Raw genomic sequence first — 25,448 nt, forward strand, 5'->3', positions numbered from 1 at the left:
CCCCACTGTTTTCTGCTGAACAAGTTGAATGCTAACATTCTGTAACAATGCCAAAATGGTGGCACGCCAGAAGCCATCTTGCTGGAATCCAAGCTGCAAAACATAAAGCATTTCCTTTTAAAATTTACAAAATTACTGTACAAAATATACAAATTAAGCTGAAACATATTGACGTTCTGTTGAACTGCTGAATGAATATGGATGGTTCTTTTGTTATAGAAATTATGGTTAGTGCTCGAGAAAGCTAAAATGAGGACTCATTTTCTATGACTTTTCAAATATCTTCCTCATCCATTTAAATAGACTATTCTGAAACGAAGAGCAAAACATGTACTTTCAACACCAGCAGCATTCTTTCTCTTAAATCCCTAGTGATCAACTGCAGCACCCCCAAAGAGTTCTAACGAACAACTAGAGCGCTAACATTTTTCATTCAAGACAAAAGCTTGGCACTTCTGAATGCCATAGTGTTGAAATAGAAGCTGTTGAATTTAAATCCTTTCCTGAAGAACAGGCTAAAGTAGATGAGCATTGAGATGTTAATGAAGGCTTGAAATGAAAACTAGTTAGAGAGGGACATACACACACACGCGCACACACATATATGTTGTATATAATAACTAAAATGTTACGAGTTTAAAATTATGGAACTGTTAAGCGACTAAGAAAATGGGTTTGCTGAGTAAACTGATGTGCAAGGGGATGCAGTACTTATGCACATCTCTCTCTAATTAGTTGTAGCCCCTTTAAAGCCCCTTTAAAAATTATATTATATGTTAGCACTGTAAAGGGGCTAAAACTAGTTAGAGACACGTGCATAAGTACTGCATCCCCTTTGCACATCTGTTTACTCTGCAAATCCATTTTCTTAGTCGCTAAACAGTTCCTTAATTTTAAAATATTAACATTTAAGTATAGCATCCTCTTTTCACATCTGTTTAGCCAGCATACCCATGTCCTGTCCTCTAACAATGAAAAAAGGAAGAACAAGAATGGCACTTCAGGTGATGTAGACCCATTTAAGTACCATCCATACCTATTCAGCGGTTTAACAGAATGTCAAACCTGTTGACGTCAACTTCCTGAACAAGGCTATGGCAGCCGAAACACATTGACGTTCTGTTAAACTGCTGAATGGGTATGGATGGTGATTAAACTCCCAGAGTGCCGTTCTTTTTCTTTTTCCATTGTCAGTGGACAGGACTTTGCAACGAGTGTATGCTCGGACACAAGAGTCTTTACGAGCACCCCCGGTATTCAGGCAGCTGGCTGGTGAATGCAAATTGAAGTAGAGGATATACATATACACTTTCACTGAAAAAAACAAAGGCTAAAATGACTTTACAGTTAGGTTAGGTGTTATGACCTTAACTTATGTTAAAAATATAATTCCTGAAATTCACTGAAAGCTAGAGCGCAATCAACACAAAGTATAAAGTGAGTGTGATTCTAGACAGCAGTGTATATGTCACTGGAATGCATTACAGCTGAGCTAAGTCAGAACATATTTTATATCTCATAAAGGCTGAAGGGCATTTGAGAACCTGAAATCTAACTTCACCACTTCACTTGCAAGCCAAGGTTATCTGATCAGAAAATGCTATCAATGCCAAGGTTGCAGCTTGGCTTCTAAAGTTTCAAATCAAATGCCACATTTTATTTTATATTTCAGGAAATCTCATTTGCAGCAGAAGCTGCCAGAAAAACATAAAATGTAGAATTACATGTTATGTTTTAAAAACAGGTGGAAGAAATATATGTTTCACACCTACTTCCTAAAACACTGGTCTGTGCAGCTGCACGCACACCAGACCTGGACGCATACAGGTGTCTGCCAAAAAGACAATTATTGCAATTAGGAGATAAAAAAACACCAAGCCAACAAACAGCGCAGAAATGGCTGAACCAGTTCAGCAGGATTCTGCAACTGCAAATGTCAAACTCCATAACCATAATTAAAGGGGCGTGATGAGGCGTACAAGATGGCGGCAGCACCTCAGGAGAGCTTAGGAGAGCTCCACCGCTGCCTAGGGGAAAAATGACCTGCTGCTAGACCAGGCCCTTGCCTGGGGCCTGGATGGACCCGAGACATCCGGCTGACATTGCGGGCTACAGTCAAAGAGACCTGCTGGATAAGACCTACTACTGGCTGGGCAAAGGAGAAGGCTGCGGCTGCAGGGCGGCAGCAGCCCCTGGCCTCCTGAGCACTGTTAGGATCTAGTGCCCCACAGCCTGCTCCTTTCCTGCCCACGCTATAACGGACTGGTGGCTGGAACCCATGGGGGTGGCCGAATTGCCTGTGAACCCGAAACCAGGGTCCGAGCCATATGGCGGTGAGTGGCCTTGCACCGGGCACTAGACAGTGGTGTTGTGGCAGTAGGTCCCCACTCCCTTCTTGGCTATTATGGCTGTGGCCCTGGAAGTCGCGCGGTGGGGGACCCCTGCTGCCGAGTTGTGCTGCTGGTGGTCTGCCAGAAGTGGTGACCAGAGTTGTAGTGAGGTCTCCACCTGGGAGAACCCCCGGGGCTCTGAAGGCGCCTGACCATCAGCCTTGAGATATTTGGAGGCTGCAGGTGGGGCCAGAGCGGACTGCAGATCCTGCCTTGGTCCCTACCGACAGCCCCTCACTGACCCAGACTGGAACCTCAGACCCGATGACCCCTCACTGACACAGACTGGGACCCCAGATGAGGGAGTGTGGCACCATGACCCGAGGCTGCGTGTGACGGCCCTGTCAAGGGCGGTCTCACAGCGACATCCTGGGGGGGCGTGACTGGAGGATGCCACCTCCTTTGGTGGAGGTGGGGCTGGAGTGTTGGCACCAGGAAATAGATTGACCTAAGAAGAGGCCAGAGAGGACCATAGGCCTGGTCCTTTCCGGCAGTTGTCCCTGCCAATCCGGATGTTGCCTCGGACGATGAAGTGTGGACCTGGATCCTGAGGCTGCTTGTGCCAGACTCTCTGCGGGGGTGCCTGTTGGGCCTTATAGCTGCCCTTTGGACAACCGTAGGTGAAGGGGGGCTGTTGATACTCGAATTCTGTGATTTGCCATCTACAATGAGCCAGACCAAGCTGACGAATGCCAAAGCAATGTGCCACACAGCCATAGAGGAGATCATGGAGGGCTTCACTGCAACTCTAAAGACCCCCACATTTCCTGCCTCCTCTGCCGACCCCACGCCCGATCTCCTTGATCATATACTAGTGGAGATCCTTGATTCCCGTTCTACATTGGAGCACATACGCACATTTAGCCCTATTCAAATATCCAGTAATTAAAGCCTTTATGAAAGGCCTTAAAAGAAGGCCTGGGCAATGAGCTCCGCTCCGCTAGCAGAGTTTGCAGAGATTTGCGGAATTCAGGCAAAAACTCTGTTCCTCCACGTAGCCAGCTACTGAACTACACCCACAAATGCTTTGATAAAGCAACTTTACACGTTAAAAAGCATGTAACCAATTCACAAAAGTGAATGTTAAAAATGAAAAATATTAGGCAATGAGAGAGGTGATGATTCTGGGGTCCCCCCTAACCTAGGGAGAGGACCAAGCAGATGCCTTGAACACAAAGAGCATATCATGCTGAACGATTCAGTGGTGGTCCCTTCAGTGATATTCCCACCCCAAGCACAGTTAAAGGCAAAAATTAAATCCCAACCAAAGTCCCTGCAAAGCATTACGGAACGAGATTAGCAGTGGGCAGTGAATATTATAGTACCCAATATCAAAATAATTCTACAAAGAGGTGCAGTTCAACTAGTCGATGCTAGGTGTCCCGCAAGACAAATGCTTTTGCATTTGACTCATGAGGGACACCTAGTAACGACTAGTGGAACTACAGCTTCATGAAAGGGTTTCAATGCTTTTGCATTTGACTTGTGAGGGACTTCTAGTTACGACTAGTGAAACCGCAGCTTGATGTAATAATTTCAATGCTTTTGCAAATTCCCTGGTGTTATCTCTTTCAGAGCACCTCCCTGAGCGACTGGTCTTAGTTGGTTTGGGGTGCTTGACATGGGTCCCGCAAACCTTTAAATATCAGTAGATCCCAAATATACCATGGGACGGATGTTCTTGGCAGAGTAATGCGCTCCTTGCATTCTAAGATATCTTTCTGGACCACCCTTCCTCTCTCAATGGCAGGCCGAGGAGCCATGTCCAAAATGGTGATGCTCCCCAGGTTGTTATACCACTTTGTCAATCTCCCGGTGACAACCCCTAGGCCTCTCCGGGTGACAACCCCTAGGCCTAACCTGCAGTGTCTCGGTTCCATGCTTTTAGATCTGATCTAGTATTCTAGAAGGCAAAGAGTGGCATTGCTCACACTGAATTGCCCCCTGCTGGGGAGGTATGGTGCCCCAAATTTCACGCATCACTACTTGACTGCCCAGCTCCAGTGGGTGGCCCTGAGACTGACGGGCTACCACATGGATGAAATGAAAATTCCCTGGGTGAGGGTCCTTGGGGCTCAGGGGGCTTTCATGTGATACAGAGAAAAGAGTTTTGGGATATTCAAAAATTCCCCATAGCAGATTACTGGGACTTGATCATTTGCGACCTCCTGCCCCAGTTAGAAGAGGATTCCCAGTAGGCCTGTATTAGGTGATTCTGTACATGCATCCTCGGCCCTTCATTTATTCCCCTGGCGAGACCATTTGCCCTTCTGCCCACCTAGCCCCCCATCTATCTGACTGCAGACATGACCCTCCGCATCTTCTTTTCCTCATCCCCAAGACTGCTTTTTAACACTCTTTCGACTTGGCGGTAATCCTTAATACTGTTGCCCCGGAGAGTTTCCTAGGTGGGGGGAGGGTTTTGTCTTCCTTTCTTTTTGGGTACGGTTAATTTTCATTTTCTATATTCTAAAAGAGACAGTGGAGACCAAGCTTCCCAGGCGAATGGGGGGCACACAAGTCATCTCTGCCTTACCGGAATTTCTGTCTGTATACATCATTCTGATTAATCCGGTTTTATGTTCTTTTTTCATGTGTCAATAAACATTGGCTTATAAAAAAACATAATTAAAGTGCTGCACAGTACCTTAGCAGAAAAGGCCCCACATGCAAGAGGCTGCACCACTTCCTGAGCAGCCGAGAAAAAATAGTCAAACTGGATCCATTAAACTTTGAACCTCCCATTCACATGTAGAGCCCCTAGGGTCTTACCTAACTTCTTTAACATATATATTTTCTACATTATTAATATAGGTGAGACCTCCATCGGTTCATGCATGGAGATCTTCAAGGAGTAGATGCGAAGAAGCAGTCAGCCTTAAATGCAAGGGGCAGTCCTGTGACTGGACCTTTGACACGTCTCCTCCCACCCACATCACCTCTTTCCTATCATCTTGAAATACACTATCACCTCTGCTATCTCTGGAAACAACTACTCAGCTCAGTAGTCAATACCTAACTCCACTATAGATATGTAATCTTTGTCTGCAGTCTCCATTACCCACTGCCGACTCATCAGAACCTTAAACCATAGGAGCCCAATTCTTCGCCAGCCTGACATGGGGGGGCGTCATGCTCCCCACCTATAAAACCTATACGTGCTCTCTTTTATGGCCAGGATAAAATTAGAAATGCGTTGTCTCGTCTACAAGTACAAAGCAAGTGTCTGCAACAAAGTGACCTCATTATCTCTCACCACAGTCCTCAGCTCTGTCTCAAACTCTTTTTGACTGTGTCTACTCCAAGTGTTTCTTATGCAAGCCCCTTCAAACCAGAAGCCCCACTGTACTTGTGCCTCTCAGAAAAGGACAGACAGCGTTTCTTCTCTCTGAATCTAAAGGCAACTTGCAATCTCCCTGTCCATTAGGAACCTTGGGATCTAGGTTGACTAGATCCCATCTCTTTAGGTATCTGGTGCAACAAGAATCTGCTTCGACTGTGTAACTAGACAGAAAGGCATGAAACATTGTTAATGCAACGCAGTGCACAAAGCAGCAGCAACACCCGCCTTAAGTTGTGAACATTACAATCAACATGGTCTTTTGAATGAACTAATATTGCCATGGCCAGAAAACTCCCTGTCTTCTGTTCCAGGGTGCCTCTTACGTCATCTGTGTAAAAAAAATCTTTGTGTTGTAATGCCTGTTTATTTACATTTAGGATAGAGTTCTTGCATGTCTTAGCATCCCGCAACACAATATCACCCTTGAATAAACTGATGGCACATCATATCAATAGAGCACCATACTTAAACATAGCTCCTTCCCATGGCCTTTTATCTAATTTGTGGGAGGGAGTTTCAGAATCTTGGCAGGCGAGAGTATTATTTATTTTATAAGAATATTTGCAGAGTGCGGTCATAGCCACAGAGGCAGAAGTTTTTGATTGCCCTTGACCTTGAGTTTTATTGATGTTCCAGTCCATTATCCCTCTCTTATCAATATTGATGTTTTAATCCCAAAGTGTATTCTTCTTTCCAGGGTCTCAAACGCAGCATTAAATCCTGCAAAAGTATTTGGAAAGACTGGCAAATCATGATCATATTTCTTGATTTTTAGTGGAGCGTGCCTGGCCTTCATGCTTGGGATGGACTTTGTCATCTTTTATTTTACTGCCACTTGCTCAATAGTTGACACAAGTAGTAGACAGCAGTAGTGAGAGCAGGCAAATGAAAGGTTTTTGTTTCTTGAGAAGATATAGATGGTAAGATGGTATTTTGTTTTTTTCTGTAGATGACTCCTCTGTCTGACAACCAGTGAGGCAAGCACACATTGTGTTAAAGTTTGATGACCTGTTGACTTGTAAATTGTTTGTCCATTCCAGGCTACCATACGCAGGATACTTTGGCGGAGTATCCGGCTTGAGCAGGACTCAGTTCATGAAGATCAATGGCTTCCCGAATGAGTACTGGGGCTGGGGCGGAGAAGATGACGACATCTACAACAGGTGAGAGAGCAGGTGGTGAATACAGAAGCCCACTCAGTCTGGAGATAGACTTCCTTCAAGAACACATCTGTGTCTGAGAGCATTTGCTCTTAAGAAAAAAAATGAGCCCCACTCTCCATTGCTTCCCAGCTCTAGAGGTGCTGTGTGAGTAGCCCTACATATTTACATCCCTACACAGAACACAATTGTGCCCTCTTACTTTTTTAATAGGAGACACCCACCTATTGGTGGAAAGAAAGGGAGTGTCTACAGTCACAAGAGTGTGAGATGAGACATGAATGTTGACCAAAGGTGCACCTCTGAGTGGGACTGCATCTTCCCCATGACAGCTGGGAGGGGCGGTCCATCATATGATATGAGACCATGGTCCATTACAAGTCTGTCCAACTTAGAGAAAGGGAGAAACAAGAATGACTTAGAGTGTGACATTATACAACACTACATGGTGTAAATAACACCCAACACCCTCTAGGTGTTCTTGGGTTTTGAAACATATTTATTTATCCCTCATGTTAACGTTGCAGGGTTGGACTTTGCTGGGCCAGGGGGCACATATTGGTGGGTATCTCAGAAGATGTGTATTCTTAAGAGCTCAGGTGCTACAACATTTTGAGGTGCTTATTCGAGAGGGCAGTTGAGCCACCATTCAAGTGTAGATCTGGGTAGAGGAACCACTTTGGATGCAGAGAACTAAGCAGAAAATTGCAATTCTGAGGCAGAAGGTGCAGAACTGGTTTCTAATTCAGAAACAAGAGGTAGTGAGAACATTCTCAGATGGACAAGCAACCTGCCTTCGCCCTCTTTCCTGCGGCTGTGGATGTGGCAAGGAAGACTGCACAGAAAGTAGAACCATAAGAAAGATGAGAGCGGTCCCCTGAGAAAAAAACAGGGCTTGGTTGCAGAATTATTGGCTAATCGACATGAGCCTCATGAATTCAAGACCTGCCTGTGGATGATCCTGTCTGCGAGGGAAACATCGTTTACAACGTGGTATTTACAACACACTACCTTAACAACGCTGCCATTACAACGCAATTCGTTACTACGACTTGCGCTGGATGGCGCTGTTGGTTAAGGAATATTGTAATTTTATATTCCAACACCTTCTCTACTGTTACGTGGACTGGTGTTGGAATATAAAATTATAATATTCCACAATCCGCGCCCTCCAACGCAAGTCGTCGTAACGACTTGCGTTGTAATGGCAGCGTTGTAAAGTACCGCGATCTAAAAGAGTTATCCTAAGGTACAGTGTTTTTATCACTATTTATCAGAAAAGTAGTGGCACGCAACATTGCCTTGAAAGACGACAAAGATAAGGAAAAGGCCAATTAGGAGAAGTCAGATTTTCTTTCAACCGGGTCACTTAGCCACCCTGGTAAAGAGTGAGGAACCCCAATTTTAATGGGTGGCAGATGCCTTGGAAAGTCTCATTCCCTGATTCTAGAAACCCTTGGTGACTTACGGGGCACCACAAGGAATAATGAAAAAGAAGTAACCTTGGTAGAGGAGACTTTGACTTTACTGACCACGAAAAAACTTAAACATGCTGCGGAAGCTTCAGTACATAGACTTTCTACAAAGGTCATACAAAGTCAGTCCTCAGTGGTAGAAGTAAAGCCGTATGGTAATAGTAATGTGGATTCAGAAGCCGTGGTATCAGTTTTTGAAGGACTCATCAAGGACAGCAAATCTCCTTTTGCATGGAGTCCCACAACTTGCAGAAAATGTGTCAGTACCAGGAATCAGTACTGAGTTTTTGCAAACACAATTGTTTTTCTAGATGGCCCTTGCGAATCTCTGATAAGCATATCAACTACCCAAAGAGTCCACGGGAGGGCTTAGAGTCCCTGTGTTCAGTGTTGGAAACACTGAGGAGCTGAGAGAGAGGTGACTGGAAGAAAGCAGACACCTGAGGGTGCGGCTTGTCTCCAAATACAACAGGAGCACACAACAGTGAATGTAGGTAGCTGCAACAGAGTAAAAGAACTACCTTCACCGTGGAAGCCCCTCTTCGTTATCCTGCCAAATAAAGAGTCACATACAAGGGCTTAAAAAAAAAAGCATTATTTTATTTTTCATCCAAACAGTAGTTCATATCACACAAGACATGTCGGTTTATACTGTTCAGTATTACATAACATTTGGAGTCACAATCTACATCATACACATATCAGTTATCACATTTGTAATTCTTGGATCAGCAGATGTCATCTCTCCTTACATGTGTTTCTACACTCCCCAACAGTCCGACACTCACTGTGTCCCATAGTGCCTATTCCCTGTGTGGTGTCCCAGGCATGGTATCGTAAGGGCCATTTACGTCTTGAGTCGGATCATGATTCGGGTTCCTGTGCTGTCTGTAAGTATTGGACAAGCAGCTCCCAGAAGTTTCTGGGCCTCGAAGCTTGTGGGATATCCTCTGCATAAGTCTCTAGCATCGTCTTACAATAGGTCATGTCCGTGATCCAGTCCTTAAGTCTGGGGGGTCTTTTGCTTCCCCACTTCATCGCAATATGTCTTTTAGCAAGCAGCAATGCTACCACCAAGACTTTCCTGCGTCTAGCAAGTTTACGTTTCCTAACACCTAGAATGCATACCAACGGAGTGTTAGGGATCTGCTCAGATAGTATTTCGGATAGTGTGGAGGTGATCTCGTCCCAATATGTCTGCAGTTGTGGGCATGACCAAGAGGTGTGTAAAAAGTCAGAGCCCGATACGTTGCACCTCTGGCAGGTGTCAGTCTCTCTCAAGTCTAGCCTGTGTAGCCTGGCCGGCGTATATTATAGTTGATGGAGGAATTTGAAATGAATGATACGCAAGTTGCAATTCAAAGTGAGAAGTGTGAGTTGTGTGCAGCTGTATTGCCAGTCTTGTTCATCGATTGTCTCTCCTAGCGTCAGCTCCCAACTATCCAACGCTGCAGTAGGTTTCTCAGCCTATTCCTCTTGGGCAGCTTTATATAAGCGTGTCATCAGATCTTTCCTGTTGGGAGCCGTTAATAATATTTGTAATGTATTCAGTTGTATGGGTTCATCCGAAAATGTGGGTTATAAAGATAGGAAAAGCTGTATGTAGTCGAAGGTATGCAAATTTCTTCAGGGGAAGTTGATGAGCACAAAATGAGTGCTCTGTCCATTTAATAAATGAATTGTGGGGATATAGTTGTCCCAAAGAGGTTAGTCCCATCTCCGTCAGCAATGTAAGCATTTTCACATACAAGAGTTGCATGTATATATTATGCCAGTGGAAGCTCCAAGTGCCATCGTAGCCGCAGCGCGGCCAAAGCTTCGGGTGGGAGATGGACTGGACCATGGTGCTTGGTTGTTTCAATACCATGAAGATTTTGATCGTCTTTAGTCTGAATTTAAATGTTCCACAGTTGGCCAATAGTGAGACCGTGGATATGGATGTTACTCTTTGCTTGAAATATGGAGCTTAAAGTTGTTGGGTTCTCAGGTATGGTGCTTGTATATTGTGGTCATAATATTTTCTGACATAAATATTGTACCCTAAATGTTGTTTACAAAAGTATTGTCTCACTGGAGTTAACAATAGAAATTCCACACCACAGAGATAATATCTTTCTAAAATATATTTAGGCACAAAATGTATGGCAGGCGATACCCATGATGTACTGACATACTTTTTTTCCATAATGATTTGCTCCAACACCCTCCTCCTTGTAGCCTTCCTGTTACTAGTCACAAGTGAGGTGATTGTTTGCTGAAAGGAGATTGTTGCAGAGTGCTTAGCTGATGAGTTGTTTACAGCTGTATGTTGAATTAATAGCAATTATTAAGACACAAATAAAAGTGGTGCGCTTGTTAATCTCGGTAAGGTACAAACCTGCCTAGTTAATCCAGCCACTTAGGCGTGAACAATGAATAGGTGACAATCAGAAAAGATGGCCTTTCGGTATCCTAAATGCATGCCTTGACCGGCTTCACTTTCCAGCTGACAGTCAGTGCAGAAGCACCATCAACACAGATCTCTCCTGACAATTAGAGCGACATGGTGCCAGCGCTACCTCCTAATTAAAGGGAAGCTTTCCAGCCTGATGACAGATTTCAGAACAGCAGTACCAGCCATGGTCCTTTTTCATCTGGTTGCATCAATTCTGCTAGATAAACAAAAAGAGGAGTACCACCATAAAGAATCAAGAGAATTCCTAATGGGGTGTGTGACTGACAAAAGGAAAGAATGTATCCTTTTGTTAAAAACCCCTCACTCACCAGCCTAGTGGTGACATGCTTCATCATCGGGGCCCACCCTGGCGGCCTAGCGTCTCCAGGGTGTGCTACAACACCTGAAATACAGTGGAGCGTGTTGTGAGTGTAAGTGCAAAAAAGGTGTGTTAAAAATTGTCCTGGTTTAACTTAGTGGGAAGATAAATTTTATTAACAAGCAACTGGACAAAATTAAAAAAGTGGTGAGTTACTATGAGGGTAGTTACGGCCAAAAGTATCTCTGTATGTGTACTGGTCTACATGTTTCAACCTCAGATGGAATATGCCAGGTTTTTGTCAGGACCAAAAACAAGGAAGTGGACGGTCTGTGCCCCCTAAAAGGCGCACCCAATCCTAATTCCTCGTGACCCAGTTAGCAAAACTCGCTAATGGTGAAAAGCTCTAGCCTCAGTGGGCGAGCGTGTGTAATAAAAATCAAAAAGACCTGTGGGGAAGAAAGAGAGAAACGAACATCCATCAGACGTGATCAATATTACATGCCTGTTACGTTGTGCAGTATCGTGTCTCTGTGTCTTCATGCTTCATGCCACTCTCATTAGGAATTTGTGTTGGTATCTGCGTGATATAGTCGTGCTGTTCTTAGGCCCACTAGTGGCATGCTATTTTGCCAACTCACGCATACTTATCAAAAGGTGCGTGCTCAGTGGCATACACTACTTTTATTCCAATCTCACGCACTCTTAGTAATTATAGTGGCGTGATATCTAACTCTCGCAGCCCTATTATTGTGATCACGAGGATCGTTTTTAGATGTGCATAGTTTACCCGTAAAAATCAAGGGACACACAAGGACTTACTTACATAAAACACAAAAAACAAACAAACATATAATGGTAGAAGAGAGGCTGCTTACTCCTATTCTAGTGTCTGTTGCATCGGAGGGCAGGGAGTGGTGTCACCACCTAATGAAACGTATTCTGCAATTACATGGAGGCAACTGTTACGAAAAACGGTTGCCGATCAAGATCAGTCGCGTGTCGCAGTAGATTCTGGACTCGGTAATGGCGGTGAGTCTCAGAAACTAAAAAGCAGGTCTGCTTTACTTACAGTTTTGTTGTGATGGAAGAGGCCAGTTACCTACATCTCTCCTCCGCTGCCCCGCTCGCTACAAATGCCAGTGCTCCTGTGTGTGTTAATGTCAGGAGCCGGCTTTCAGGGTGGGCGGGGTTCGTGTCACGTGGGCGTTGCCAGGGTAACCATTGTCTGTATTATGCTACGGGTGCCGCACTCGGCCAAAAAAGGTTGTGATAACACGCCCGTGGCTGTGGGATGGTCACAGAATGACGCTATGATGTCGGAGCGTTAACAGGAATTATCCATAAGTTATTGTTGGACCGTTGAAGCGAACATGGCAACGTTGTAAAAAGTGTGTATATTTATGGATGGAGATAATTTGACAACAGTCGGCGCTATTAAATTATGAGCGTCTGGCAAGAGGGTATTTTGACAACAGTCGGCGCTAGTAAATTATAAGCGTCTGGAAAGAAGGTATTAGCGCTGCAGACTGCGCATATTGTTGTGCCTATTGTAATGCCATGGTTTGAACATAATGGATGTTTGGTGGTCAATGAATTGCATTAGTGCATAGGTTGATCTGTCGTATTGAGAAGTAATGGGAGTGCCATTCTTGACGGATCAAACAACCAATGTGGTTGTAATGATGGAATTATGCGGAGTGGGATATTGTAGGGCGTCCAGTGTCACCTCCACCCAGTATGCCTGGCTGGTTCAGAGTGGCGGATGTGTGAGGATATAACACCGTATTACATAAAAGTCATTACTTCAGGGTGGCAGGCTTCAGTGGTTTGTAGGTATCCCTGGGTACTAGTTATTTTAAAACAGAGGCCCAAGGAATATTGTCGTTCAGGCCTATCTTATGTGTCGAAAGCCTGTAGATCCATCGTTGTTCCTTTTCAAACAAGCGGTTCTGTAAATTTGGACCTGGTTGTACTTGTTCTATTACTGTCCATTGCATATCATTGGGTGTATGATGTGCCGCCAGGAAGTGGTCTGTGAGTCTTGTGGTGTTTTTCTTGCAGCGAATCGTACTCCGGTGTTCACTGATACGTTGCTTTACCTTGCGCGTTGTCATGCCTATATATGGTTTGGCACACATGCATTTGATCAGATACACCACATTGCTGCTGTAACAGTTGGTGTGTGATCGCTGTTACCAGGTTTTGCCTTCTTCCAGGTTGAGGGTTTTGGTGTTTTCTGTAAGGTGGCATACACTGCAGTCTCCACACTTGGAGTGTCCTGTAACGGGGGGAACCCCCAGATTTGTGTTATGCTGGGATTTGCATTGGTAGTTGTTGTCTTGGGTCTGGTATTGAGGTTCCGTGACGATTTGAACCCGTGTTTTCAACATTGTCGTAAACGCATAATTTTGGTATCAGTGAACCGCAAATGATCCATTTAGCATACCCTGGTGTTTTCGCTATGCTACGAGCAAGAGCACTCCTGTTATAAACACATTTCTGATTCACCCATGGCATCCATCTTAGAGTATGGCAGCCATTTTGTATTCTTGCCCTCACATAGTCAATGGACACACAATGACCTCTGATTAATCCATTTAGTTTAAGGACACGTACACCTTAGGACAGAAACGCTGTGGCCGCATGACTCGGCAAAAGCTGCCTCCCCAGCCCGAGGCCAGTCCTGCTATACTGGTTCTCGTGTTCGTTGGCCTGATCATGATTAGGCGGCCGAAGCTGGTAGCCTTGCCCCTTTACGACCCACAAACATCTCTTATCCTGCTTTTCTATCTCCTGCACCTGGCTCTGCTCCTTTCCTTCTGGGCCTTTATTAGGGGGAGGTAACGAAATTTACTATGAGGCGGTCCGGCTCTTGAATGAAAAGTTGACATGAGATTATGATGGAACAGTGGGAACCCCTCGTTCGTAATGTTTTGACATCAGATATTGTTGACGATTCTTGTGTAACACCAAATATTTATTGTTTAGGACATGAAGGTTTAGAAATGTACTAGCATGTAAAGAATGTTGCCCCAAGCTGAAAATTTAGTATTTAAGGAGCAACCCACTTTGTACAAATCGAACAGGCTCCTAGAATCTGCCCGTGTGTAGTTTCTGTGACTTCTGTGTCCCTGCAGTAATAAACCTTTGGTCTTTGACGCCACCATCGAGAAGCCCGTGTTTCTGTTTATTTGTGCACTGAGACAGGTAGAACTCCGGGGTCTTCGGGTGTTGTCCCTGACACCTCTGGACGGAACCAAAAAGTCCAGAACTCCAATTGGCGCCCAACGTAGGGGCGACGTCATTCTGTACCGGTCCAAAAGCCTGAAGAGTTCGAGAAGCTTCGTGTGAAGATTCCAGAGGGAGGCGCCCCACTCCATTGATCCCGGCATATCGCAAAAGTGGCCCAACGTTCTCTTCCACGAGGGTTCCCGTTCGGACGGCTGCAGTGGTCCACTGCCTTGACCGAGGTGCAGACCTTAGTACGGCGAGACAAGACGGGTTTCTCCTTGGTGACGTCTTCAGTGCCTCAGTTAAGTATTAAGTGGTTGCTAGTTGTTTGGTTACTTCGTAAGGGTTTGCTCCTGTTTGGATAATCCTTTTAGTTCTTGGTTTGGTTTGGTTTCGTAAGATTATCACTGGTTGTTCTGGTTACGATAATCATTTGGTTTAGTTTGGGTATCGATACATTTGTTCGCTTTGGTAGGCCTAAGTTCTTGGTTCAAGTGCGCACCTTTTTGTTTGGTTCTGTTTGTGTTCCGGATTATAAAATGGTAAGTCGGAAAAGTTGTATGTTGTCTTGTTTTGGTTGCAACAGGGATTCCCGGTTGGAGGACTCATGTCTGGTTCCTCCGATTGGAACTCCTCTTTATGATCTTTATTGCAAGTTCGTTGTGGGCCCTATCTCTTATAACGAGGTATGGATCCGCTACACGGAAAAAGACGGTGTCCTTAGTTGGCCACTACATGGTAGTTTTGAAACTGAAATTCTTGACAATTTAGAAGTGAAATTGTTTAAGAAGAAAGCCCGGCCGGCAATGTTTGATTCTTTCCGTTATTGGCGAAAAGAATCCAAACAGAGAGAAACTGAAAAGCTGAAGAAAGAACATAAAGAACAAGAGTTGACTTTAGAACAGTCTGCCAAGCAGCTGCAACTCAATGAATCTGAGAAAGCGATGGAGGTGGCCAATAGAGAGCGTAATCTAGCGATAGACAAGTGCTATCCTGCCTTGCCATCGAGTACAACTAAGATATTAGAGGACCCTGAAAAGGATCCTCTGTTGTCTTACTTGTTAAGGTCACCCCCACCATACGTACAAGGTGCTACAGCTCCACCTTTGCCTAATGTTCAATTACCAGTTGCTGGACAGCCTGGTATTACTGCTCCTGTTCCCCTAAATCAAGTTCCTGTCGTCCCTGTGGTTATCAATGTTCCTCCGGCACCCCCTCTTCCAGGGTTGCCAGCTCCAGCTTCTTTGCCTATACCTGTACCGCTGAATCCTGTTGTTTCACAAGCTACCTTGCCTGCTACCCCTACTGTTGCTGTTTCTTCTGTCCCGACTACTACTCTTCTTCAAACTTCTGCAAGCTATATGACTCCGCTTTCTGTTCGTCGGAGAATCACTGATTCTGTCGCTAATATTATATCTCCCTTTTATAAAACTTTGATTAGGAGTCCTGTCTCTGATTCTGTTCAGAGACGTAGTCAGCTTCCTAGTAGTGAAGAACGTGGAATATTAGACTCCACTGCCCTTAGATGGATTTCGAAGATGGGAAGATATAGTGTGCGAGATGTATTAGATACATTTATGCATTGGAAGGAACCGACACAGCGCTATGTGTTTGATGTCATGTGTTCCCTTTTACGTGAAGAATGGGAAGAGAGCGAATCTGAACAAGTACCGGATGAATTAATCCAAATTTAACAAAAATTTGATGCGGGTATGATAGTTGGTCAAGAGATAAAGGAAGCAATGGAATTAATTTTAGATTTTAGATTCGATCCCTCCCTTCGTTCACCAAGAGACTTAGAGAAACGTAGCACGAAACAAGGTCGACAATATCCTATGAGAGAGGTTCCTCCAATTTGGTGCGAAGCCGTTCAAGCTGATGTGAACCGTGGTATTGCAGCCGCTCCGGCCCAATTCCAGAGAGTGTGGATACACATTCCGTGGAAACGAGCTGAAGTGCTAGCAGTGAAACAGGCCTTGCGCAGATCTGCGTAAAAATCCAGCCGGATACTACAAAGAATTGGCGCAAACAGTTGAAGCTTGTGTAATGAATTTAGCAGACATTGACATGTTATTTGGCAACGTAGTACCGCAACCAATTTGGGCTAAAATTCGTAAAGAAAATCATCCAGTTGCCCTAGGTGGTGATTGGGCAGCTATAATAGCGGCAGATGGTCAACAAATAGGTGGTTCTAAACCCGAACCTCTAATTGCTGATTTACCTGGTAGGATAATCGAATTAATGAAAACTTTGATGCCAGCATTGCGCGTTAACTGGGACAAGTTATCCGCATGCAGACAGAAAAAGGACGAAAGTGTCTCCGACTTTTTCACAAGGTTTGAAGAAACTTTCGTAGATCACAGTGGTCAGGATATGAGCACAGAAGGAGGCCAGAGATTATTCGTTGATAAATTTGTGCACAATCTGTTACCAGAGCTAAGTAATAAATTAAAAGATTCTGAAAGTGCGTGGGCTGTCTCTACGACTGCACAAATACTTGCAACTGCTCAGTACTATGAAAATAGGGATAAGGAAGAAAAAGAAAAGTCAGATAAGAAGACGAAAGATTTAAAAACTAAAGTCCTTTTGCAGCAGGCATATCCGCCTCGCACGAATCAGAATAATCAGACTAACACACAGCAAGGGCCATATCAGAGGACAGATTATGGTTCTCAGAGACCACAATATCAATGGAATCAGTGTGCTTACTGCAAGAAGGAAGGTCATTATAAGAATGAGTGTCCAGTTTTAGCACAAAATAATGCTGCAGCAGCTCAGAGAGGTCGTGGTGGTTCTATGCAAAATTCTAGAGGTCGAGGACGAGGTGCTATGCCTCCACAAACGAATGATCGCCCTTCTAATTATTTTGATCAGCGAAATGGACAATCTACTCAACCAAATAGATCTCAACAGTATCACGTTGAGGACTACTGTGAAGTTAGTGAGGAATTTCAGCAAAATGAGTACTAGGACAGCCATGGACAAAGAGAGGGAGTAATATCAGTTCCAGTAGATCAGAGTGGGCCTTATGTCGCAGTAGCAACATCAGGTGTAGTCGAACCGTTTCTGTTGGATACTGGTGCAGCAAAAAGTTCTATCATACATGCGAAACTCCCTGGCGCACCTTTGTCTGGCTTAACAAATGTTTCAGTAGGTTTTTCAGGCGCCCCTGTTCACAACCCCGTATCTGGTCCTTTGTCTATTTCTGTTGGACCCTGTCAATTGAAAGCACCCCTGATTTTGACGACTGGTTGTAATGAAAATCTGCTTGGTTTAGACTTGTTAAAACGCCTACATGCGACTCTGTACTGTTCTCCGGCAGGAGTACAGCTTACATTAGGTAAGAGAATCATCTCCCCGATGTACTTGTCAATGGATGCTCTCCCACCAGAGCTGCGTTCTCTCCCTGATACTCTTTGGGCGACTGGTCCTAACGATGTTGGTCTTTTAGAAATTCCACCATATGTAGTCACTTTGAAAGCAAATGTCAAATTTCCAAGAATCCCTCAATACAAGATATCTAGTGAAGGTGAACGAGCGCTTTTATTGATCGTGCAAGATTTGATCAAGAAAGGCGTAGTAGAAGAAACTAGAGGAAATGTCTGCAACAGTCCTGTACTGCCGATTCTGAAACGCACTGATCCTTCTAAGCCTCCAGTCTATAGGTTTGTAATCGATCTTAGAGAGGTTAACAAAATTGTGATTCCACAGTTTCCTGTGGTTCCAGACATTACTGCATTGTTAACGTTGATTCCTGCTACAGCCACATGGTTTTCAGTCATCGACTTGAAGAATGCCTTTTTCAGCATTCCGATAGCCGAGGAAAGCAGAGATATTTTCGGCTTCTCTCCAGGAGGCCGAAGCTTCAGGTTCAAACGTGCTCCACAAGGCTATTGTGAGAGCCCATCCATTTACAGCCAGGCATTAAAAAGTCAGTTAGATTCTTTTGTACTTCCTACTGGTTCTGCTTTAGTGCAGTATGTCGATGATCTTCTAGTGGCTGCCGATGACAAGGAAACTTGCAAAGCAGCTACAATTTCCTTATTACATCATTTGTCTGATTTGAACCACAAAGTATCTCCTTCCAAGATGCAATACTGTTGCCAAGAAGTGACCTACCTAGGTCATCTCTTGTCAAAGGAGGGAAGAAGGTTGACCCCAGAGAGAATAAAAGCAATTACGCAAATGAATGTTCCTAGTACACAGAGAGAAGTGCGTGCCTTTTTAGGTATTACCTCATACTGCAGGCAATGGATCCCACATTTTTCTCTTTTGGCAAAACCATTGGTGGCTTTGACTGGGAAAGGTGTTCCGAGTCCAGTGCCATGGTCTGCCGAATGTCAGCAAAGTTTTTCTGAATTACGAAATGCATTGTGTTCAGCTCCTGTATTGGGTACACCCGATTACAGTAAACCATTTACACTCTATGTCCACGAGAGAGAAGGTTGCGCGTTGAGTGTTCTGACGCAACGATTTGGTGATAAACAACGCCCTTGTGCGTATTTCTCATCAACATTAGATCCGGTAGCCAGAGCGTTGCCTAGTTGCTTGAGAGCTACAGCAGCAGCTGCAGCGTCCATTCGACAATCTGCTGGTTTGGTCATGAACAACATGCTAGTGGTCATGGTTCCTCATGCTAATTCATAAATAACACTTTTGTACAACTCTTGCATCAACACCAACTGGTAGTTAACACGACAGACTGCTGGGTATGTGGATTGATACCACACACTATGGATAAAGGCATTCCCTATCTGGTCTTGCCTTTTAGCTATAATGGATCATTTCAGGCCTTCCAGACTATATTTGTCTTTGCCCTTGAGACCTATCCTCCGCACCCACCACGTTCCGCTAAATATAACTCCGCTAATAAAGCTTTAGTCGAAGGAATCATTGACATGATTAAATACGTCAATAACACCCCATCTTATCCTAGGGATGAATTACGAGTATACCTGAGTTGGAATTCTACAGAGTATCGCATTAGTTTGGGTGAAAGCAAGCGTAAGAGCTCCACTCCAGTTTGGGTCGTGCCTCACCGAGGTCAAGTCTGTTTGCAAGGTAATGGGAGAAATCCAAGAGCTCAGCTAGGGAAGAGTGAGTGCGTTGAGACTTACGTATATCCGTCGAACTCTTCCCCTGCCTTTCTTACTGCTAGGGGTACCTACTTCATCTGTCAGGACAGGGCATATACATGGTTGCCTGCTGACTTTTCAGGTTCATGCTATATTGCTCGACTATTGCCTCCAACGTACACTGCTTCTCCAGATTATCACAAGACCAGAGTAGCAAGAGGTGTTTTCAGCAAAGAAGATACCACTGGTCAGGAAGCCGGAGACTTCTTCAAAGGTTTCCTTCCGTTCTGGGGGCCTATGGCCAATAGTAGAAATCTACGTCAGCTAACACGGGTAGTTGAATCTACTATTACAGAAACTGCTGGTGCCCTTAGTAACCTAACAGCTGAGCTTCAGGCGGATCGTCTCATGACGTTGCAGAATCGTATGGTTCTTGACGTAATACTTGCAGATCGAGGTGGGGTATGCAGAATGATCCAATCGAGCTGCTGTGTTTTCATACCCAATAATGCTCCGACTGTATACGAAGCGATCTCTAAGCTACACAAGATTTCCGACTCTATTCACGTAGACAAGGGAAACTGGTCCTTAATGGAGTGGCTTTGGACTCTACTATCAGCGTGGGGATGGAAGGTTCTGATGGTCATTGGTATTATCTTAGTATTCCTGTTCTCGTGCTGCCTTATAATCCAATGTGGTCCTGCTTTGTGTAGTCTCTGTGCTGCAACCTGTCTTAGAAAACCACCTGTGTTTGGAGACAAGGTACGAGAAAGGATGATGATGCAACAGCATGTCACTGACCTAATGAACATCGAGATAGACTCTGACATAGACTGAGTAATTGCCTATGTAAGGGCAAAAGGAGGGTCTGAGGTTCCGTGACGATTTGAACCCGTGTTTTCAACATTGTCGTAAACGCATAATTTTGGTATCAGTGAACCGCAAATGATCCATTTAGCATACCCTGGTGTTTTCGCTATGATACGAGCAAGAGCACTCCTATTATAAACACATTTCTGATTCACCCATGGCATCCATCTTAGAGTATGGCAGCCATTTTGTATTCTTGCCCTCACATAGTCAATGGACACACAATGACCTCTGATTAATCCATTTCGTTTAAGGACACGTACACCTTAGGACAGAAATGCTGTGGCCGCATGACTCGGCAAAAGCTGCCTCCCCAGCCCGAGGCCAGTCCTGCTATACTGGTTCTCGTGTTCGTTGGCCTGATCATGATTAGGCGGCCGAAGCTGGTAGCCTTGCCCATTTACGACCCACAAACATCTCTTATCCTGCTTTTCTATCTCCTGCACCTGGCTCTGCTCCTTTCCTTCTGGGCCTTTATTAGGGGGAGGTAACGAAATTTACGATGAGGCGGTCCGGCTCTTGAATGAAAAGTTGACATGAGATTATGATGGAACAGTGGGAACCCCTCGTTCGTAATGTTTTGACATCAGATATTGTTGACGATTCTTGTGTAACACCAAATATTTATTGTTTAGGACATGAAGGTTTAGAAATGTACTAGCATGTAAAGAATGTTGCCCCAAGCTGAAAATTTAGTATTTAAGGAGCAACCCACTTTGTACAAATCGAACAGGCTCCTAGAATCTGCCCGTGTGTAGTTTCTGTGACTTCTGTGTCCCTGCAGTAATAAACCTTTGGTCTTTGACGCCACCATCGAGAAGCCCGTGTTTCTGTTTATTTGTGCACCGAGACAGGTAGAACTCCGGGGTCTTCGGGTGTTGTCCCTGACACCTCTGGACGGAACCAAAAAGTCCAGAACTCCAGTATTTACTAGGCTATCTTTAAGGCTCTGCGCTTTTCTGTATGAAAATAGCGGTTTATCCCATTGAAAGTTTCCAGAATTGAGTATAGACCAGTGTTTATTTATGCTTCTGCTCACTTGATTGGATATTGCGTTATATGTGGTAACGCATGTGAGTGGTGTTGTCTCATTTTCCTCTATCTTTTCTTCAAGTAGGGCATCTCTGGGCAGATTTCTTGCCCTTTTCTGGCATTTGTTTACAATTTTGGAAGGGTACCCCCGTTGTTTCAGTTTTTTGGTGAGATCCTCAGCTTGGTTTTTGTAGTCTGTCAGTTTGCTACAATTCCTGCGTAGTCGGAGGTATTGTCCATAGGGGAGGTTTTCCCTGAGTGGACGAGGATGAAAGCTTTCGTACCTCAAAAGGTTGTTTTTGGCTGTGGGCTTGAAGTGGGTTTTCGTCATCAGGAGTTCCTCTTCCCTGTTGATCTCAATGTCCAGAAAGATCATCTTGTGCCTGTCATGGCAGTGTGTGAACCGCAGATGTGGATCACAGGTATTGATCCAACTTATGAATTCCATGAGTGTCTCTTGTGGGCCTTGCCAGATTGCCAAGATATCATCTATGTATCTACGCCAGAATTTGACGTGGGTAGCATAGGGATTGTCACTTGATAGGATGTATTTCCGCTCAAAATCATACACGAGGAGCCCTGCCACACTGGGGGCAAAAACACTTCCCATGGATGTGCCCCCTGTCTGGAGGTATAGTGATCCTTAATATTCAAAATAATTTCTCTTGAGGGCAAGTGTGGGACATTCCAATATGAATTGCTTAGGTGTGTGGTGTTTCCAGTTGGCTTCTTCCAGAGTTTTTTGGGGACAGTTATGGTGGCATCCTGTGGTATGCTTGTATAGAGGCTTTCGATATCAAAGCTCACAAGGATGGTGTCTTCCTCCATTTTGATGTTATCTAGGAGTACAAGTAGGCTTTTGGTATCTTTTAGGTATGTTGAAGTACCCTGCACTATGGTCTTGAGAAAGAAGTCACAGAACCTAGATAGTGGCTCTAACAGTGAGTCTATACCCGATACGATAGGTCTTCCTGGTGGGGGAATTTTTCCCTTATGCATTTTGGGGACCACGTAGAAATATGGGATTTTGCCTTCCATTTTGCACAGGTAATCGGCCTCCTGTTTGGAAATCTTGCCTGCAGCTTCTGCTGTCTCCACAAGTTGAGTGATTTCAATACGAAGGTCTTCTGTGGGGTCAGATTGGAGAGGCTGGTAGATCCTGGCATCTCCTAGTAGTCTCCTGCATTCCATGTTGTAATCAGATTTGTCCATTAGTACAAGGCCTCCGCCTTTGTCTGCTGGTTTGATTATGATGGTGTTGTCTGATTTTAGATCTGATATGGCGTTGTTTTCTGCTCTGCTGTTATTCTGAAATAGCTTGGTTACTGTCATTGATTCAATGTCATTGAACACTACTTGCTCAAAGGTGTTAATTTCTACTGAAGTTGTGTGAGGTGGTGGTACGAATGTGGACTTGAATCTTAGTCCAGTTTCATTGGGTACTTTATCGGTGGCATCGGTGTTGTGTTTCTCAAAAAATGCCTTGAGTCTGAGTTTTCTAAAAAATGATGCCAGTTCACAATGCAGCTTGAATTTGTCCAGAGCCGCTGTTGGGACGAAGCCAAGTCCCTTGTTATGGACCCTCGCCTCCGTCTCAGTGAGCGCCCTTGATGATAGGTTAGTTACTAGCTCCTCGCATTGCTTGGTCCTGCCTTGTTCATCCCCGCTTTGCTCCTGGTGTAGCTGCCCACGGGTCTTCCTCCTCCCATTGGACATTGTTCCCTTGTTTTTTGCGTCCTCTTCCGCGCCTGCCTCTGTTGGGAAAAGGAGGACGGAATTGGTTTTGCTGGAAGGGGTATTGTTGGAATGGTGGTTGCCATCCGTACATCGGGAATTGCTGTGGTGGTTGGAAAGGATTTTGAAAGGGAGGATGGCTGTATTGTGGCCATTGGTAGTGTCCTCTGTAGCCTCCTCTCTATCTTTGTCTCGGGGTCACGTTCCTGGATCCTCCACTGCTGTTAGAGGTATTGGAGGTGTTGCTTGAAGCGTCAGAATCAGGGTCTGGTGTTATTGATGCTTTATAGTCTGCATCTGAATATGGGTACGCCTTCACAAAGGAAAATCTTTTGAGATCCTTTTGGAATTTTTGTACTTTTTGTTGCGTGAGGTTGTCTCTATATTCATTGATTTCTTTGTTAAGGTCATCCAGTTTCTTCTTATCGCCACTTAGAGATACTTTTGGCCGTAACTACCCTCATAGTATCTCGCCACTTTTTTAATATTGTCCAGTTGCTTGTAAATAAAATGTATCTTCCCACTAAGTTAAACCAGGACAATTTTTAACACACCTTTTTTTGCACTTGCACTCACAACCCGCTCCACTGTATTTCAGGTGTTGTAGCACACCCTGGTGAAGCTAGGCCACCAGGGTGTGCCCCGATGATGAAGCATGTCACCACTAGGCTGGTGAGTGAGGGGTTTTTAACAAAAGGATAAATTCTTTCCTTTTGTCAGTCACACACCCCATTAGGAATTCTCTTGATTCTTTATAGTGGTACTCCTCTTTTTGTTTATCTAGTTCTTTACCAGGGGAACAGGAGTACTCTCCGTTCACCTACGGTGAACACGATCCCTTGCTCTCCCCTTTGTTAGTCTGCATCAATTCTGGTCCATGGCCCATTGACAGCACTTTCACCCTATGAAAGGAGACATACTCACTGCAGCACATATGTTCGAAAGCCTGAAGACGTTCAACCATATCAACCCAACGCTAACGGAACTACATTAGCTCTCCCTACAAGCCCACGTCAGCTTCAAGACCAGCTGCATCCTACACTAGGCAACGACAAATGTATTTATTAAAAAAATCTATAAAGCTCACTGTGACCATTCTAGTATCCTGGCGCTGGTAGAGACTCGCCGGGACATGAGAGGGAGAAGGAAAGGGTAACGGGAAGACTGCAACTGAGATAATATCAAGAGTGTTAAAAAATGCTGCTAAATACAGTGCTACATTATACGCCTGCATTGCTTTGGGAAGAGCCACGTTTTCAGGGCTTTTCTAAATTGCAGAAGATTGGTCAAGGATATGATGGGGGCAGGAGGAGTTTTCAGGGCTTTTCTAAATTGCAGAAAATCGGTCCGGCATCTGATGGGGGCAGGAAGCTGATTCTGCTCTCACCAAAAAAGCATGTCCGCTATATCTAGTCTCCCTGAATTTTGGAATGCACACAAGGTTGGCCGTTGCAGAGCGAAGGCACCTTCCAGCGGAATATTTGTTTAGTCTGTTTTGTAGTGTCACTGGTCCACTACCCTGGAGGTCTTTAAAAATATTACAAAGCGAATTAAAAACTAGAACAGCAAAGATTAAGGCAGTGGACAAAGAGTCGCCATGCCTATCCTGTGTCCCTAAGTAAGTGTCACAAAAAATTCCGCCATTTGTGTGTACACAATATAAGCAACTGCTGCCATAGTACAGACCTAAAAGAAGGACATTTCTATTTTTACCAAAGAGAGGTGCACCACAATTAATAACAATAATAAGAAATTAAAGTACAATTTACAGAGTACATTAAATCCTTGTCTTTTTTTTCGTATCCTTCTTAAAACAGTCACAAGTTTACATCAGAAACAGCCAGCGCGTTTCATCCATAACAATGGACTTCTTCAGGTCTGCAACGACAATAGATACCATTAAAAAAAAAACACAAATAAAACTACCTGTAACATGAACATTCACAACCGTACATTGAATAAGTGTATATCCCGTTTTCATAAGACCCATTTAAAAACACACATTTAGAACAAATCAAGGAGCTACAAATTGAAACAATTGTTACACATTTATATTCCTAAATGGAAAGTTACAAATAAGAACCCCTTTCCAACCTTAAGTGAAAAATAGCAAACAAAGCATATCAACCCTCAGTTAAATGTTAAAAACAGCACAACTTAAAAGTTGCGGTCAAGATATGTGGACGACAAGACCCATCTCCTGTGTGTGTGTGTAATTCCATCATGCTATTCACAAACAATTCATCATCTCATAATTAATATCGTCATCCTATTTTCAAACTGCTCGTTCATCGTAGATAACGGTACAAAAATAAAAGAGAATGGAACTGTAACATATTTTATCATTACTGGACACAATATCTTGCCAGGAGAGAAATCCAG

At 44.3% G+C, this 25,448-nt stretch overlaps 1 protein-coding gene across 1 annotated transcript in view; it reads left to right on the forward strand.

The window, feature by feature from the left end:
• LOC147671294 (beta-1,4-galactosyltransferase 2-like) overlaps positions 1-25,448 on the forward strand; it is a 914,400-nt gene that overhangs the window by 759,700 nt on the left and 129,252 nt on the right. The window contains exon 5 of the mRNA XM_086948094.1: positions 6,774-6,896. Coding sequence (XP_086804220.1) covers positions 6,774-6,896 — 123 coding nt within the window. The remainder of the gene's footprint in view (positions 1-6,773; positions 6,897-25,448) is intronic.

Source organism: Lissotriton vulgaris, unplaced genomic scaffold (assembly GCF_964263255.1).
Source record: "Lissotriton vulgaris unplaced genomic scaffold, aLisVul1.2 SCAFFOLD_329, whole genome shotgun sequence".
Classification (NCBI taxonomy): Eukaryota; Metazoa; Chordata; class Amphibia; order Caudata; family Salamandridae; genus Lissotriton; species Lissotriton vulgaris.